The sequence below is a fragment of the Macaca thibetana genome, chromosome 19 (genome assembly GCF_024542745.1).
Source record: "Macaca thibetana thibetana isolate TM-01 chromosome 19, ASM2454274v1, whole genome shotgun sequence".
NCBI classification, from domain to species: Eukaryota; Metazoa; Chordata; class Mammalia; order Primates; family Cercopithecidae; genus Macaca; species Macaca thibetana.
In genome coordinates, this window is record NC_065596.1 from 34,356,615 (window position 1) to 34,371,228 (window position 14,614).

The following is a 14,614-nucleotide window of genomic DNA, read 5'->3' on the forward strand; positions in this document are numbered from 1 at the left end:
TCTGCCCGCTTTGGCCTTCCAAACTGCTGGGGTTACGGGTATGAGCCACTCTGCCCAGCCCCTGATGAGTTCTAAAGTCACAAGGAAATAAATTCTGCAGCAAGCTGAGTCAATTTGGAAGCAGATCCTTTCCCAGTTGAGCCTCCAGATCAAAACTCAGTGCTGGGTCAGGCGTGGTGGCTCACGCCTATAATCCCAGCACTTTGGGAAGCCAAGGTGTGCAGATCACTTGAGGTCAGGAGTTCAAGACCAGCCTGACCAATGTGGTGAAACCCCGTCTCTACTAAAAATATAAAAATTAGCCAGGTGTGGTGGCATGCACCTGTGATCCCAGCTACTCAGGAGGATGAGGCAGGACAATCGCTTGAACCCGTCAGGCAGAGGTTGCAGTGAGCTGAGATCGGGCTACCGCACTCCAACCTGGGCGACAAGGTGAGACTCCATCTCAAAAAAAAAAAAAAAAAACCCAAAACTCAGTCCTGGCCAATACCTTGATTACAGCCTCACAGAGAACCCAGCTAAACTGTGCCAAGTTCCACAGAAACAGTGAGATAATAAATGCACACACATATAGATATGCATATATATGATATGTGTGTGTGTGTATTTTAAATCCAACGAAATATTCTTTGAGTGGGAACACTGACTATCAAAAAGAGAAGAAGAATTGTAATAGCAACAGTAAGGTTATGAGAAGAACATCTTTAGAGATGAAAAAGAGGAAAAGAAGAATTGACAGCCGGGCACGGTGGCTTACTCTTGTAATCCCAGCACTTTGGGAGGCTGAGGCAGGCGGATCACCTGAGGTCAGGAGTTCGAGACCAGCCTGGCTAACATGGTGAAACCCTATCTCTACCAAAAATATGAAATTAGCTGGGCGTGGTGGCCCATGACTGTAATCCCAGCTGCTCGGGAGGCTGAGGCAGGAGAATCACTTGAACCCAGGAGGCAGAGGTTGCAGTGAACAGAGATCGCACCACTGCACTCCAGCCTGGGTGACAGAGTGAGACTCCATCTAAAAAAAAAAAAAAGAAGAATTGACATGAGATTAAAAACAAAACAAAACAAAACAAAACCAACCTCTCTGTTGTTAGAGGACAGTCCTAGAAATGTAGCCAGGTGGCCGGGCGCAGTGGCTCATGCCTGTAATCCCAGCACTTTGGGAGGCTGAGGTGGGCGCATCACCTGAGGTCAGGAGTTCAAGACCAGCCTGACCAACATGGTGAAACCCCACCTCTACTAAAAATACAAAAAAAAAAAACACACAAAAAAAAACAAAAAAAAACAGGCGTGGTGGCGGGCACCTATAATCCCAGCTACTCCGGAGGCTGAGGCAGGAGAATCGCTTCAACCTGGGAGGCAGAAGTTGCAATGAGCCAAGATCACATCATTGCACTCCAGCCTGGATGACAAAAGCGAGACTCCGTCTCAAAAAAAAGAAAAGAAAAAACGCACACATTGGTGGTGTCAGACGTGTTGGGAGTGGAAACCAGTTCGTAATCTTTATCCCAAGGGAACTCTCCCCCTAAAACCTCTATTACAGAGAATGCTATGATGCCATGTGGTAGATCGGATGGCCACTCTGTGGCTCTGGATCAGCCTCTTTCCCTGGCGTCCTCAGGGCTTGCTCCATGAGCTCAGGAACAAAGTGGCCGAGGTGGACGACAACAGCTACGTCACCGATGAATGCCTACCTAGCTGGCAGTAGCAAGTGCTGAGCCCCCAGTGTGGTAGTTTCCAAGGAAGATCAAAGAGCCAAATACCTGGGCGTGTGAGGATTACACTGGGGCCCTTTCATCCTGGACTGGGCAGTGAGTTTCCTCCCTCGAATAAACAACTCTGGGCTTGTTATTTGCTTTTCTTGCCCTTTGCACTTCTGCCAACAGCAGCATCTGTGTCTGCACTGAATGGCCCTATTCACCCTCCTGTTACCCCGCACAGTATTGCTTCTGATCAAGGAGCTCCACATATTAGGAAGTCAGTGGGGGGCAGCGCATGTAGCCCGTTACCCCAAAGCAGCCAGCCTCATGGAACAGAGGCACAGCCTGTTTGAGACTGGGTTACAGGGCCAGTTTGGAGTCATCATCTTTGGGGTCAGGGGTGCTGCTTACGGCACGGGTAACCACTCTGAACCAGGGGCACATCCCAGATGATCCCAGATTACAGAGACCTGGGAACTCAAGAGTGCCATTTCTTTCTTTTATTTTTCTTTCTTTTTCTTTTCTTTTTTCTTTTTTTTTTTTTGAGACAGAGTTTCACTCTTGTTGCCCAGGCTGAAGGGCAATGGTGTGATCTCTGCTCACCACAACCTCTGCCTCCTGGGTTCAAGCGATTCTCCTGCCTCAGCCTCCCAAGTAGCTGGGATTACAGGCGCCTGCCACCACGTCCGGCTAATTTTTTGTATTTTTAGTAGAGACAGGATTTCACCATGTTGGAGAGGCTGGTCTCGAACTCCTGACTTCAGGTGATCCACCCACCTGGGCCTCCCAATGTGCTGGAATCAGAGACATGAGCTGCTGCATCAGCCAAGAGTGCCATTTCTTAGGACCACACCCGATGACTCACTCTTCAAATTTTTGTTTTGTTGTTATTTTTTGCTTTGAGACAGTTTCGCTCAGTCACCCATGGTGGAGTGCAGTGGCACAATCTTGGCTCACTGCAACCTCCACCTCCCCGGTTCAAGCCATTCTCCTGCCTCAGCCTCCTGAGTAGCTGGGACTACAGGAGGCGCCATCAGGCTTCATTTTTTTGTATTTGTAATGGAGATGGGGTTTCATCATGTTGGCCACGCTGGTCTCAAACTCCCCACCTCAGGGGTGATCTGCCGGCCTTGGCCTCCCAAAGTGCTTAGGATGACAGAGGTGAGCCACTGCGACCGACCTTCACTCTTCAAATGTTTGCTTCCTGTTCCTGCTACCCTGAACCCCGACGTTGAGGGGCCCTAGTGTCTACAGGGGAACCGCTGCCACCACAAGGAATAATACAGTAAGTTGTGTAAGTGGAGACCACCTCTGGGCCGTTTGGGGTACCTCGAGTGTGTCACTATGGGGTCAGGCAGTGACTGATTTAGGCAGGAAGGGAGAAAGATTTACTGCTACACTTGGGGCCAAGGAGGCCTGTGAGTGGAACCTAGAGGCGTCCCAGGGGAGTCTCCAGCTAACACCATGTCCCGACTCCCTATCCGTCCATAGCCCTCCCTCCTGGGACAAGGCCTGATCTGGACGCATTGAGACCTCCCTCCCCTGTGCAGGACCCAGAATGACAGAGAGGGTCTGCGCCCCCTTCCCTTTGCAGAGGCACAGAGTGCGCACACAGGCTTTACCTTCCTCTGCCCAACCCCCTCTCCACTCCTGCAGACCCCCCCCCTTCCTGCAGTTCCCCCTCCGGCCCCTCCCCGCTCCGTAGGACACGTAGACCCGGATCCTCAGCTCCCGGACCCCTTCCTACTGCTCCCTTCGCCACTCGCGCGGCTTCCACTCCTGGTCTCGGCCTCAAAGCCTCTTCAGCTGTCGGCCCCGGAAGGTGCCCAGCGGCGGCAGCGCCAGACGCGCCCCGTTAGCTCAGCGTCGCTGAGCAGCCGCAGCCGCAGCCGCCACCAGGCCCCGCCCAGTGGCCGCCGCCAGCCAGGCCGCGCCCGGGACAACTGCAGAGCGCGGTGAGTGAGCGCGGCCAGAGGGAGGGACTCAGGCGTCCCGGGTCCCCGCCCTGCCCCTCCCCGGGGGCCCGACCTCCCGACTCTCAGCTCCCTCTTTTTCTTTTGGCTCCGGCAGTGCGTTTTAGGGCCGCAGAGTCGCCTTTTAAAAACGCACCCGGCAGCCATTCCCTGCCCCGGGGACTTCGGGCCCACCAGCCCCTTGGATCCCTTCCCCTCTTGCAGGATCCAGGAATCCAGAGCCCCCAGCCCCAGCTCCAGCCCCATCCTCATTAAAATTCTGAGTCCCTCCCTCCATCCAGGAGTCAGGAATGTAGGCCAAAAATATATCTGCCTTCCAGACCCAGGCGGCTAGGCTTGCAACACCTGCTCTGAAAATCCAAGAGTCTGAGCTTTAATGGTTCTATTATTATTATTATTTACTTATTTTTAATAGAGCAGGGTCTCCCCCATGTTGCCCAGGCTGGTCTTGAACTCCTGGGCTCAAGGGATCCTCCCTCCTCAGCCTCCCGAAGTGCTGGGATTACAGGCGTGACCCACAGCGCCGGGGCCTGATTGTTCTTTTGAGTCAAGAATCTCGGCCTCAACCTAGGCATCCTGTGGAGCCCAGGAATCCGGGCCCCCAACTCCTACCGCGCTAGCTCCCGGGAATTTTGCCCCCAACACACCCCACCCCTATCCACTGTGATATCTGAGACCCGCGTCCAGCCGAGTCCCTTACCCTGCGGCGCCCGGTGCCAATGGGTACTAGGGGAGCATTTTGCTACCCCTTCAAGATCCTTAAATACAGGAATCTAGCCTCTGTTTCTTGGGGAGACCCAGCAGTCAGGGATCGTAGCCCAGAACCACCTAAGGCCCAGGAATACTGCTCTCAATTCTGCTGTCCCTCAGGGCTCCAAGAGACAGAGATCGTAGCCCACAAACCCCATTAAACTGAGGGGCCTGGTCCCCCAATCCGCTGCGACCCAGGTGTCTAAGCTTTCATCCAGCAAGGCAGGGGTGGGGGCGGAATAGACCAGGAAGGAGGGGGCAGGAAGGGAGCGGGAGAAAGGAGTGGGGTGAGACGGGGGTGGGGACCTGAGCTGGGGGGCTCTGTACTAAACAAACCCTAAACATGCGGGTTTCTATGGTAACGGTGTTCCCTGGCCTACCCTGGAGACTCCTCTAGGGCTGTGTCGAGGAGGGCAGCCCCCAGGAGTCTCCACGCCGCCAGCTGTTGTGTCTTCCTGTTTTGTCACCACGGCAACGGTGACCTCAGCTCTCCACCCTGCTCACTGGGGTGGGGCCGGAGCGCCGCGTTACTTTTTACCCGGGGGGCGTGGTCCGCTCTTGGCCCCGCCTCAGGGCGGAGCTGGGATAGCCCAGGCTCGGGGAAGTCCCGGTCCACCGCCCTAGCCTGAGCTGCGCCCCGCCCCGGCCCCGCCCCCGTCCCGCCCGCCCTGGCTCCCCAGCCCGCCAACCCCACCCAGCCCTCAGACCCTTCCAGCTGCAGCTGTCGTCTTTGCTTCAGCCTCAGCCGCCACTGGTTGCCTGAGGTGAGGTTGTGGGGACCCCAGAGGGCGTGAGCAACAGTCTAGGGTCCTTATGGCCAGAGGGAGGAATGGACTGTCTCAGAATATCTGGGTCCCTAGAAAGACTAGGGCTGGGCCAGGATTTTTGGGGTTCTGCAGAGGAGAGGGCTGAGGACCCGGACTGTGGAGGTCATACGTCTGGAAGAGTGGGGAAGGGGACCTGGACTCCTGGGTCTGAGGGAGGAAGGGCTGGGGGTCTGGACTCCTGGGTCTGAGGGAGGAGGGGCTGGGGGTCTGGACTCCTGGGTCTGAGGGAGGAGGGGCTGGGGGTCTGGACTCCTGGGTCTGAGGGAGGAGGGGCTGGGGGTCTGGACTCCTGGGTCAGAGGGAGAAGGGGCTGGGGGTCTGGACTCCTGGGTCTGAGGGAGAAGGGGCTGGGGGTCTGGACTCCTGGGTCAGAGGGAGGAGGGGCTGGGGGTCTGGACTCCTGGGTCCGAGGGAGGAAGGGCTGGGGGCCTGGACTCCTGGGATGAGGGAGGAGGGGCTGGGGGCCTGGACTCCTGGGTCTGAGGGAGGAGGGGCTGGGGGCCTGGATTCCTGGGTCTGAGGGAGGAGGGGCTGGGGATCTGGACTCCTGGGATGAGGGAGGAGGGGCTGGGGATCTGGACTCCTAGGTCTGAGGGAGGAGGGGCTGGGGATCTGGACTTCTGGGTCTGAGGGAGGAGGGGCTGGGGGCCTGGACTCCTGGGATGAGGGAGGAGGGGCTGGGTCTGCGGGAGTAGAGAGATGGGGACTCGTAGGTGCCCTAGTTGGAGGCTGGAATCTGGTACGTGGAGGTCCTTTAGGAAGGGAACAGCTTGGGTTTAGGAGTCCTGGGTTTGGGAATGAGAATGGAAGGAATTCAGAATTACTGACCCCTCCCCATCCAGGGGACAGACAGAATCGGAACTTTGGGCTCCTGAAAGGCCGAGGGAGGGGTGTTAAGATCCAGCCCCGTGCTCCCAAAGTGCAGAAGGAGCTGGGAAAGGAGGAGAGGACAGGGCTGCGTCCCGCATCTCTGGGTGCCGAGAGCCGAGGCTGGGGTTCTGGGGCCCGATTCTGAGCGTGAGCGATAGGTGTGGCGTCTGAAGTGGACAAGGGAGGACACTGAGGGGCTGGGTGTGGCCCGGGGAGTCCGGTGCTCTTCAAGGAATCCCGAAGGCCTGTTTCCACACCCTCCAGGCTCTGGCTGCGCATTCCTGAGCTCTGATCTCGGACGACTGCTGTAGGCCCTAAGGGCGGGGTGGACCCCTCTCCTCCCCTCCCCTCGGCGCGCCCCCTCCGCGGCTAGCCCACCTTCCGCGGGAGACTGAATGAGTGACGCCCTCGCTCGTCCTCCTCTCCTGCTTGGGACGGGGCAGTAGCCCGCCTTCTAGAGCACGGGACGCTAGGCCAGTCCCGATTTCCTTCTCCTTCCCGGGTCCTGGGGGGTCGTGAGGGCGAGGAGGTGCTCCCGCAAGCCCCGAATGGCGATCAGGGAGACCGTGGGAGGCGTGTCTGGGCCTCGGGCCTGACTCCAGCACCGCGTGCAGTTTCCAGCCCGGAGCCTGAGTCCCGGGTCCCTGCCCACTCCGGTCTTAGAGATGCTCTCGGAGGGCTCTCAGCCCATGTTTATAGGGATCCAGAAATACGGGCCTCCACTCCTCTCCTACTAGGGCCTGGGAGTCGGGGTCCCCACCCCCCGGAAATCCGGGAGAGGGCGGGCAGCCCCGGAGGCGGGCGGGGGTCTGGGCACCGCCTCCTGGTCCCTGACACATTCCAGATGGCTGGGCCGACTCGAAGCCCTTATAAGGCGCGGAGACTCCGGCTCTGGCTGGGCCTTCCGCCCCCGCAGCCGCCGCCCAGGGTTCTCTAACCACCGCCGCCTGCACCCCAGTCCCCCCGCCCCCGCGGGGTTAAGATCACACGCGCGCCCACGCCGGCCCGCGGGGCGTGCACTTTCGCTGGCTTCCATCGGCCGCAGCCCAGTTTACTGAACGGGAGGGGAAGGGGGCGGGGCTCGCCCGGGGTCACAGCCAGGCCCCTGCTGGGCTCCACGCCACGTTCCTGTCCCCGCGGGGCAGCGGATCTCGGGAGGGAGGAGCCTGTCCAAACGGACGCTAACGGCCTCCCTCCTCCTCAGGTGCTCTTACAGCCTGTTCCAGGTGTGGCTTAATCCGTCTCCACCACCAGATCTTTCTCCGTGGGTTCCTCTGCTAAGACCGCTGGTGAGTGGGCAGTGGGCTTGGACTCCTGGGTCTGAGGGAGGAAGGATTGGGTTCTGGACTCCTAGATCCTGGGAGAAAGACCAGGAAGCTTGGGCTCCAAGGAATAGGGCCCCAGACACTGAGATATCTGAGGAAGAAGCATGGCCAGACCCTGGCTCCCTTGTCTCGGGGAGCTGCTGTGCTGGGACTGCCGGGAAGAGGTTAAGACCTGTGCTACTGCCCTGCAATGTGCCTGAATCTGAAAGGAGGAAGTTACTTTCCTGTGGGCTAGGAGAGGTCAACTTGGGTTTAGTGGTGTGGCTGCAATGAGACAGTTTACACCCTGAGGAAAGAACTGGGCACCTGGTTTCTAAGAGGACTGGCACTTGATTCCTGGGGGCCGTTAGGACAAGGAGGTGAAAGCTGTAGATTTTGCAAGGACAAAAGAAGCAAGTTGGTTTTCTGGAGTCTGGGGCATCTGGGATCCTTCAGGCTGAGGGCCCAGGGCCAGAGGTCTGACCCCTTATGACAGGACTGTGATGGCCAGGCGCAGTGGCTCATGCCTGTAATCCCATCACTTTGGGAGGCCAAGGCGGGCGGATCACTTGAGGTCAGGAGTTTGAGACCAGCTTGGCCAACATGGCGAAACCCCTTCTCTACTAAAAATATAAAAATTAGCCGGGCTTGGTGGCGGAAGCCTGTAATCCCAGCTACTCAGGAGGCTGAGGCCGGAGAATCGCTTGAATCAGGAGGCGGAGGTTGCAGTGAGTCCAGATTGCACCATTGCACTGCATCCTGGGTGACAGAGCGACTCCGTTTAAAAAAAAAAAAAGTAAAACAAACAAACAGGATTGCGAGGCCTAGAGAGTTCAGTGGAAGGGCCTGGGGTTCCTACTGGACAGTTGGAAATCTGGGGAGCTGAATTTCCCAGAAGCTGGGGGACCAGCTGGCTGGGTTTTGGGGAGAGAAGGTGGAGGCGGATGGACTCAGTGTGCGGGAGTGGGGAGGGGGAGGCTGAAACCAAACTTTTTGGGTTACAGTACTCCAGTCCTAAATTCCGGGTGGAAGTTAGACTGAGAGTGAAGGTCCTAATCTCCAAGGTTGGGGGTGGGGAGAGGAGGGGGCCACTGAGAGTTTAGGCTCCTTGCCAGAAGGGAGGGGAAATCTCTTGGTTTTCCGCGGCTGGGATCTCTATGAGAAGATATCCTTTATTGGGAGGTCGGAGCTCTTATTAGATGTGGGTCCCTGAGAATGGAAGCCTGGGGAGGTTGGGCCGTTTAGAGGCTGGAAATGTCTAGGTCACCGTTCGATAGAAGAAGGAAGTCTGCTCACAGGGTCTGGGGTGCAGAGCTCCGAATACTGAAAGAAAAGGAAGTTGAGAAATGGGGTTTTCAGAGTTCGTGGAAGACAAGCGTTTTGTCCTGACTCTTGGGTTGTGGCAGGAGGCAGAAGGAGGACGCTTTATTATTATTATTATTATTTTAATTTATTTTTATTATTTTATTTTATTTTTTTGAGATGGAGTTTCACTCATGTCGCCCGGGCTGGAGTGCAGTGGTGCGATCTCGGCTCACTGCAACCTCCGCCTCCCGGGTTCAAGTGATTCTCCTGCCTCAGTCTCCCGAGTAACTGGGATTGCAGGTGCATGCCACCATGCCCAGATAATTTTTGCATTTTTGGTAGAGACCGAGTGTCACCATGTTGGCCAGGCTGGTCTCCAACTCCTGACCTCAAGTGATCCACCTCCCTTGGCCTCCCAAAGTGCTGGGATTACAGGCATGAGCAACCACACCCAGCCTATTTGTAATTTTAATTTTTTTTTTTTTTTTTTTTTTGAGTCGGGGTTGTTCCCGGCTGCACTGCCCAGGCTGGAGTGCAGTGGTGCAGTCTTGGCTCACTGCAACCTCCACCTCCCGGGTTCAAGTAATTCTCCTGCCTCAGTCTCCCAAGTAGCTGGGATTGCAGGTGCCCACCACCACACCCAGCTCATTTTTGTATTTTTAGTACAGGATTTCACCACATTGGCCAGGCTGGTCTTGAACTCCTGGCCTTAAGTGATCCACCTACCTTGGCCTCCCAAAGTGCTGGGATTACAGGCATGAGCCACCGCACCATATTATTATTTCTTTTTTTAAGGCAGAGTCTGGCTCTGTTCCCCAGGCTGTTCCCCAGGTTGGAGTGCAGTGGTGCGATCTCGGCTCACTGCAACCTCCGCCTCCCGGGTTCAAGTGATTCTCCTGCCTCAGTCTCCCGAGTAACTGGGATTGCAGGTGCATGCCACCATGCCCAGATAATTTTTGCATTTTTGGTAGAGACTCAGTGTCACTATGTTGGCCAGGCTGGTCTCCAACTCCTGACCTCAAGTAATTCACCTCCCTTGGCCTCCCAAAGTGCTGGGATTACAGGCATGAGCAACCACACCCAGCCTATTTGTAATTTTAATTTTTTTTTTTTATTTATTTTTTTTTGAGACGGAGTCTTGCTGTATCACCCAGGCTGGAGTGCAGTGGCGCGATCTCGGCTCACTGCAAGCTCCACCTTCCGGGTTTACACCATTCTCCCGCCTCAGCCTCCGAGTAGCGGGGACTACAGGCGCCCGCCACCTCGCCCGGCTAGTTTTTTGTATTTTTAGTAGAGACGGGGTTTCACCATGTTAGCCAGGATGGTCTCGATCTCCTGACCTCGTGATCTGCCTGCCTCGGCCTCCCAAAGTGCTGGGATTACAGGCTTGAGCCACCGTGCCCGGCAATTTTTTTTTTTTTTGAGTCGGGGTCTCACTGTCCCCGGCTGCACTGCCCAGGCTGGAGTGCAGTGGTGCATTACAGCTCACTGCAGCCTCGACCTCCCAGGCTCAAGCACTCCTCCCACCTCAGCATCCCGAGTAGCTGGGACCACATGTACACACCACCATACCCAGCTAATTTTTAATTTTTTTTTTGTTTTGGTAAATGAGGTCTCCTTAGGTTGCCCAGGCTGGTCTCCAACACCTGGGCTCAAGCAATCCTCCTGCCTCAGCCTCCTGGAGTGCTGGGATTACAGGCATGAGCCACTCCCACGCCTGGCCAGAGGGATGGTGCTGTAGAGTACAGAGTGCTAAATGGCTGAGTTACTGAGTCCCTGGGGGAAGAAGGGAAAGAGGGAAGCCTGGTATCTGGAGTGGGAAGCAAACAGTGTAGTTGTACAGTAGTTAGGTCTCGAAAGAGAGAAGAATCTCTTGGGAAGGAGGAAAATAGGTGCCTGGACTCCTGCGTTCTGATACGGGTAGGGGAGGAGTGAGTCTAGAGCTGGAGGGGACAGGCTCATCCCTGTATGCTGAGGACAGTCCCCATTTGAAAACCCAAGGCCGGGCGCAGTGGCTCATGCCTGTAATCCCAGCACTTTGGGAGGCCAAGGCCAACGGATCACCTGTGGTCAGGAGTTCGAGACCAGCCTGGCCAACAGGGCAAAACCCTGTCTCTACTAAAAATAAAAATTAGCCGGGCGTGGTGGCACGCATCTGTAATCTCAGCTACGCGGGAGGCTGAGTCAGGAGAATCACTTGAACCTGAGTAGCGGAGGTTGTAGTGAGCCGAGATTGTGCCACTGCACTCCAGCCTGGGCCACAGAGCAAGACTCTGTCGCAAAAGAAAAAAGAAGAAAAGGCCGGGCGCGGTGGCTCAAGCCTGTAATCCCAGCACTTTGGGAGGCCGAGACGGGCGGATCACGAGGTCGGGAGATCGAGACCATCCTGGTTAACACGGTGAAACCCCGTCTCTACTAAAAAATACAAAAAACTAGCCGGGCGAGGTGGCGGGCGCCTGTAGTCCCAGCTACTCGGGAGGCTGAGGCAGGAGAATGGCGTGAACCCGGGAGGCGGAGCTTGCAGTGAGCTGAGATCCAGCCACTGCACTCCAGCCTGGGTGACAGAGCGAGACTCCGTCTCAAAAAAAAAAAAAAAAAAAGAAAAAAAAAAAAGAAAAAAGAAGAGAAAGGGAAACAAGAAAGAAAACCCGAAGCCCCACATCTTGGGAACTCCCTAACTAGAGCTCATATTCATTTGTCCCTGCGGTAGGCAATGGCTAAGGGACCTGGATTCCTATGTTTGTGACCTTGTAAGGACACTGTCTTTCCCCTTTTTGCAGCCATGCCAGTGACGGTCACCCGCACCACCATCACGACCACCACGACGTCGTCCTCGGGCCTGGGGTCCCCCACGATCGTGGGGTCCCCTCGGGCCCTGACACAGCCCCTGGGTCTCCTTCGCCTGCTGCAGCTGGTGTCTACCTGCGTGGCCTTCTCACTGGTGGCTAGCGTTGGCGCCTGGACGGGGTCCATGGGCAACTGGTCTATGTTCACCTGGTGCTTCTGCTTCTCCGTGACCCTGATCATCCTCATCGTGGAGCTGTGCGGGCTCCAGGCCCGCTTCCCCCTGTCTTGGCGCAACTTCCCCATCACCTTCGCCTGCTACGCAGCCCTCTTCTGCCTCTCCGCCTCCATCATCTACCCCACCACCTACGTCCAGTTCCTGTCCCACGGCCGTTCCCGGGACCACGCCATCGCCGCCACCTTCTTCTCCTGCATCGCTTGTGTGGCTTATGCCACCGAAGTGGCCTGGACCCGGGCCCGGCCCGGCGAGATCACTGGCTACATGGCCACCGTGCCCGGGCTGCTGAAGGTGCTGGAGACCTTCGTGGCCTGCATCATCTTCGCGTTCATCAGTGACATCAACCTGTACCAGCACCAGCCGGCCCTGGAGTGGTGCGTGGCGGTGTACGCCATCTGCTTCATCCTAGCGGCCATCGCCATCCTGCTGAACCTGGGGGAGTGCACCAATGTACTGCCCATCCCCTTCCCCAGCTTCCTGTCGGGGCTGGCCTTGCTGTCTGTCCTCCTCTATGCCACTGCCCTTGTTCTCTGGCCCCTCTACCAGTTCGATGAGAAGTATGGCGGCCAGCCTCGGCGCTCAAGAGATGTAAGCTGCAGCCACAGCCATACCTACTATGTGTGTGGCTGGGACCGCCGACTGGCTGTGGCCATCTTGACAGCCATCAACCTACTGGCGTATGTGGCTGACCTGGTGCACTCTGCCCGCCTGGTTTTTGTTAAGGTCTAAGACTCTCCCAAGAGGCTCCCATTCCCTCTCCAACCTCTTCGTTCTTCTTGCCCGAGTTTTCTTTATGGAGTACTTCTTGCCTCTGCCTTTCCTATGTTTTCCTCTTCCTGTCTCCCCTCCCACCTTTCTCTTTCCTTCCCAGTTCCTTGCACTCTAGTTCTTGGATGCATCTTCTTCCTTCCCTTTCCTCTTGCTGTTTCCTTCCTGTGGTGTTCTGTTGCCCACATCCTGTTTTCACCCCTGAGCTGTTTCTCTTTTTCTTTTCTTTTTTTTAAGACAGAGTCTCACTCTGTGGCCCAGGCTGGAGTGCAGTGGTTGAATCTTGGCTCACTGCAACCCCCGCCTCCCGGGTTCAAGCAATTCTCCTGCCTCAGCCTCCCAAGTAGCTGGGAGGACAGGTGTGAGCTGCCGCACCCAGCCTGTTTCTCTTTTTCCACTCTGTTTTTTTTTAAATCTCTTTTCTGGGTTTCCTGTTGGCTTTCTTAACTGCCTGTTTCCCAACCACCTTCTCCTATGTCCTTGGGAGCCCTGAGACTTCTTTCTCTTCCTGCCTCCACCCACCTCCAAAGGTGCTGAGCTCACACATCCACACCCCTTGCAGCCGTCCATGCCACAGCTCCCCAAGGGGCCCCATTGCCAAAGCATGCCTGCCCGCCCTCGCTGTGCCTTAGTCAGTGTGTACGCGTGTGTGTGTGTGTGTGTGTGTTTGGGGGGTGAGGGGTGGGTAGCTGGTGATTGGGTCCCCTTTCTCCCAGTGGAGGAAGATGTGCAGTGGACTTCCCCTTTAAGTTAAAAAAATATATATATACATATATATGTGTGTATATATATTTTATATATATATATATATTTGGAGGTCAGTAATTTCCAATGGGCAGGAGGCTTTAAGCACAGACCCTGGGTCCCTAGGCCCTGCCTGGCACTCAGTCTTGCCAGAGATCGGCTCCAGAATTTTTGCCAGGCTTACAGAACACCACTGCCTAGAGGCCGCCTTAAAGGAAGCAGGGGCTGGATGCCTTTCATCCCAACTATTCTCTGTGGTATCAAAAAAAAAAAAATTCAGGGCCGGGCGTGGTAGCTCACGCCTGTAATCCCAGCACTTTGGGAGGCCAAGGCAGGCAATCACCTGAGGTCAGGAGTTCAAGACCAGCCTGGCCAATATGGTGAAACCACGTCTCTGCTAAAAATACAAAAATTAGCCAGGCGTGGTGGCGCGCGCCTGTAATCCCAGCTACTTGGGGGACCGAGACAGGAGAATCCCTTCAATCCGGGAGGTGGAGGTTGCCGTAAGTCTAAGATGGCACCACTGCGCTCCAGCCTGGGCGACAGAGCGAGACTCCATCTCAAAAAAAAAATAAAAAAAAAGGAGTCGGACAAAGAACCACAGGATGTTGAAGACAACTGTCTGAAGTATTTGTGAGGGACAGGGATGTGGCCCTCTGTGTTAAAAATAACGTGTCCTGCTTTGGCAAAGAGAAGAACACGGCCACTGCCCGCTTTCAAGGCAAGATCAGCCTTTTTTGTTTTGTTTTTCTTTCTTTTTCCTGGTCATGAGGATGAAAATTACTGAGTGGCCCTTAAAGAGGGAAGTTTCTTTTCAGCTGTTCTCTTTTGCCTGTAGGTGGGAGGGTGCGGATTGCTGCCGTCCTAGCTAGAGGAATGGCTTTGCTTGAATGTGTAGCGCACACGCATGGGTGTTTCTGTGTGCTAGTTGCTTCTTGCTGCTGCTTCCTGCTTGTCTGGGACTCACATGCATAACGTGAGATATATATATATATAAATGTATAAATATATATTTTATTTTTTTTTAATTCTCTGGAGCTTTTGGTTCCAATCAGTTCCTGTTGTTAGTCATAGAAGCCTTGTCCCTTCCCCCATTCCCGTATCCATCATGTTCTTTTTCCTTTAACTATCAATATAAAGATAAAAGAAGGACTTGTACTTTATTAATGGGGAGGGCGGCCAAGCACGGTGGCTCATGCCTGTAATCCCAGCGCTTTGGGAGCCCAAGGCGGGCGGATTACTTGAGGTCAGGAGTTTGAGACCAGCCTGGCCAACATGGTGAAATCCTGTCTCTACAAAAAAAAAAAAAAAAAAAAAAAAATGGGGAGGGCTCTCGGAGAAGGGCAAGGGT

At 55.4% G+C, this 14,614-nt stretch overlaps 1 protein-coding gene across 2 annotated transcripts; it reads left to right on the forward strand.

Annotated features, from left to right (window-relative positions):
• The first annotated feature begins 3,452 nt into the window (after window positions 1-3,452).
• MYADM (myeloid associated differentiation marker) lies at window positions 3,453-14,412 on the forward strand. 2 transcript variants are annotated; one of them, XM_050771928.1, is made up of 3 exons: window positions 3,453-3,655; window positions 7,325-7,409; window positions 11,510-14,412. In XM_050771928.1, the coding sequence occupies exon 3, from the start codon at window positions 11,512-11,514 to the stop codon at window positions 12,478-12,480; it is 969 nt and encodes a 322-aa protein (XP_050627885.1). In that variant the 5' UTR covers window positions 3,453-3,655; window positions 7,325-7,409; window positions 11,510-11,511; the 3' UTR covers window positions 12,481-14,412. The 2 variants fall into 2 exon arrangements, with proteins under 2 accessions (XP_050627885.1, XP_050627884.1); XM_050771927.1 differs by lacking the exon at window positions 3,453-3,655 and adding an exon at window positions 5,098-5,187.
• The last annotated feature ends 202 nt before the right edge of the window (window positions 14,413-14,614 follow it).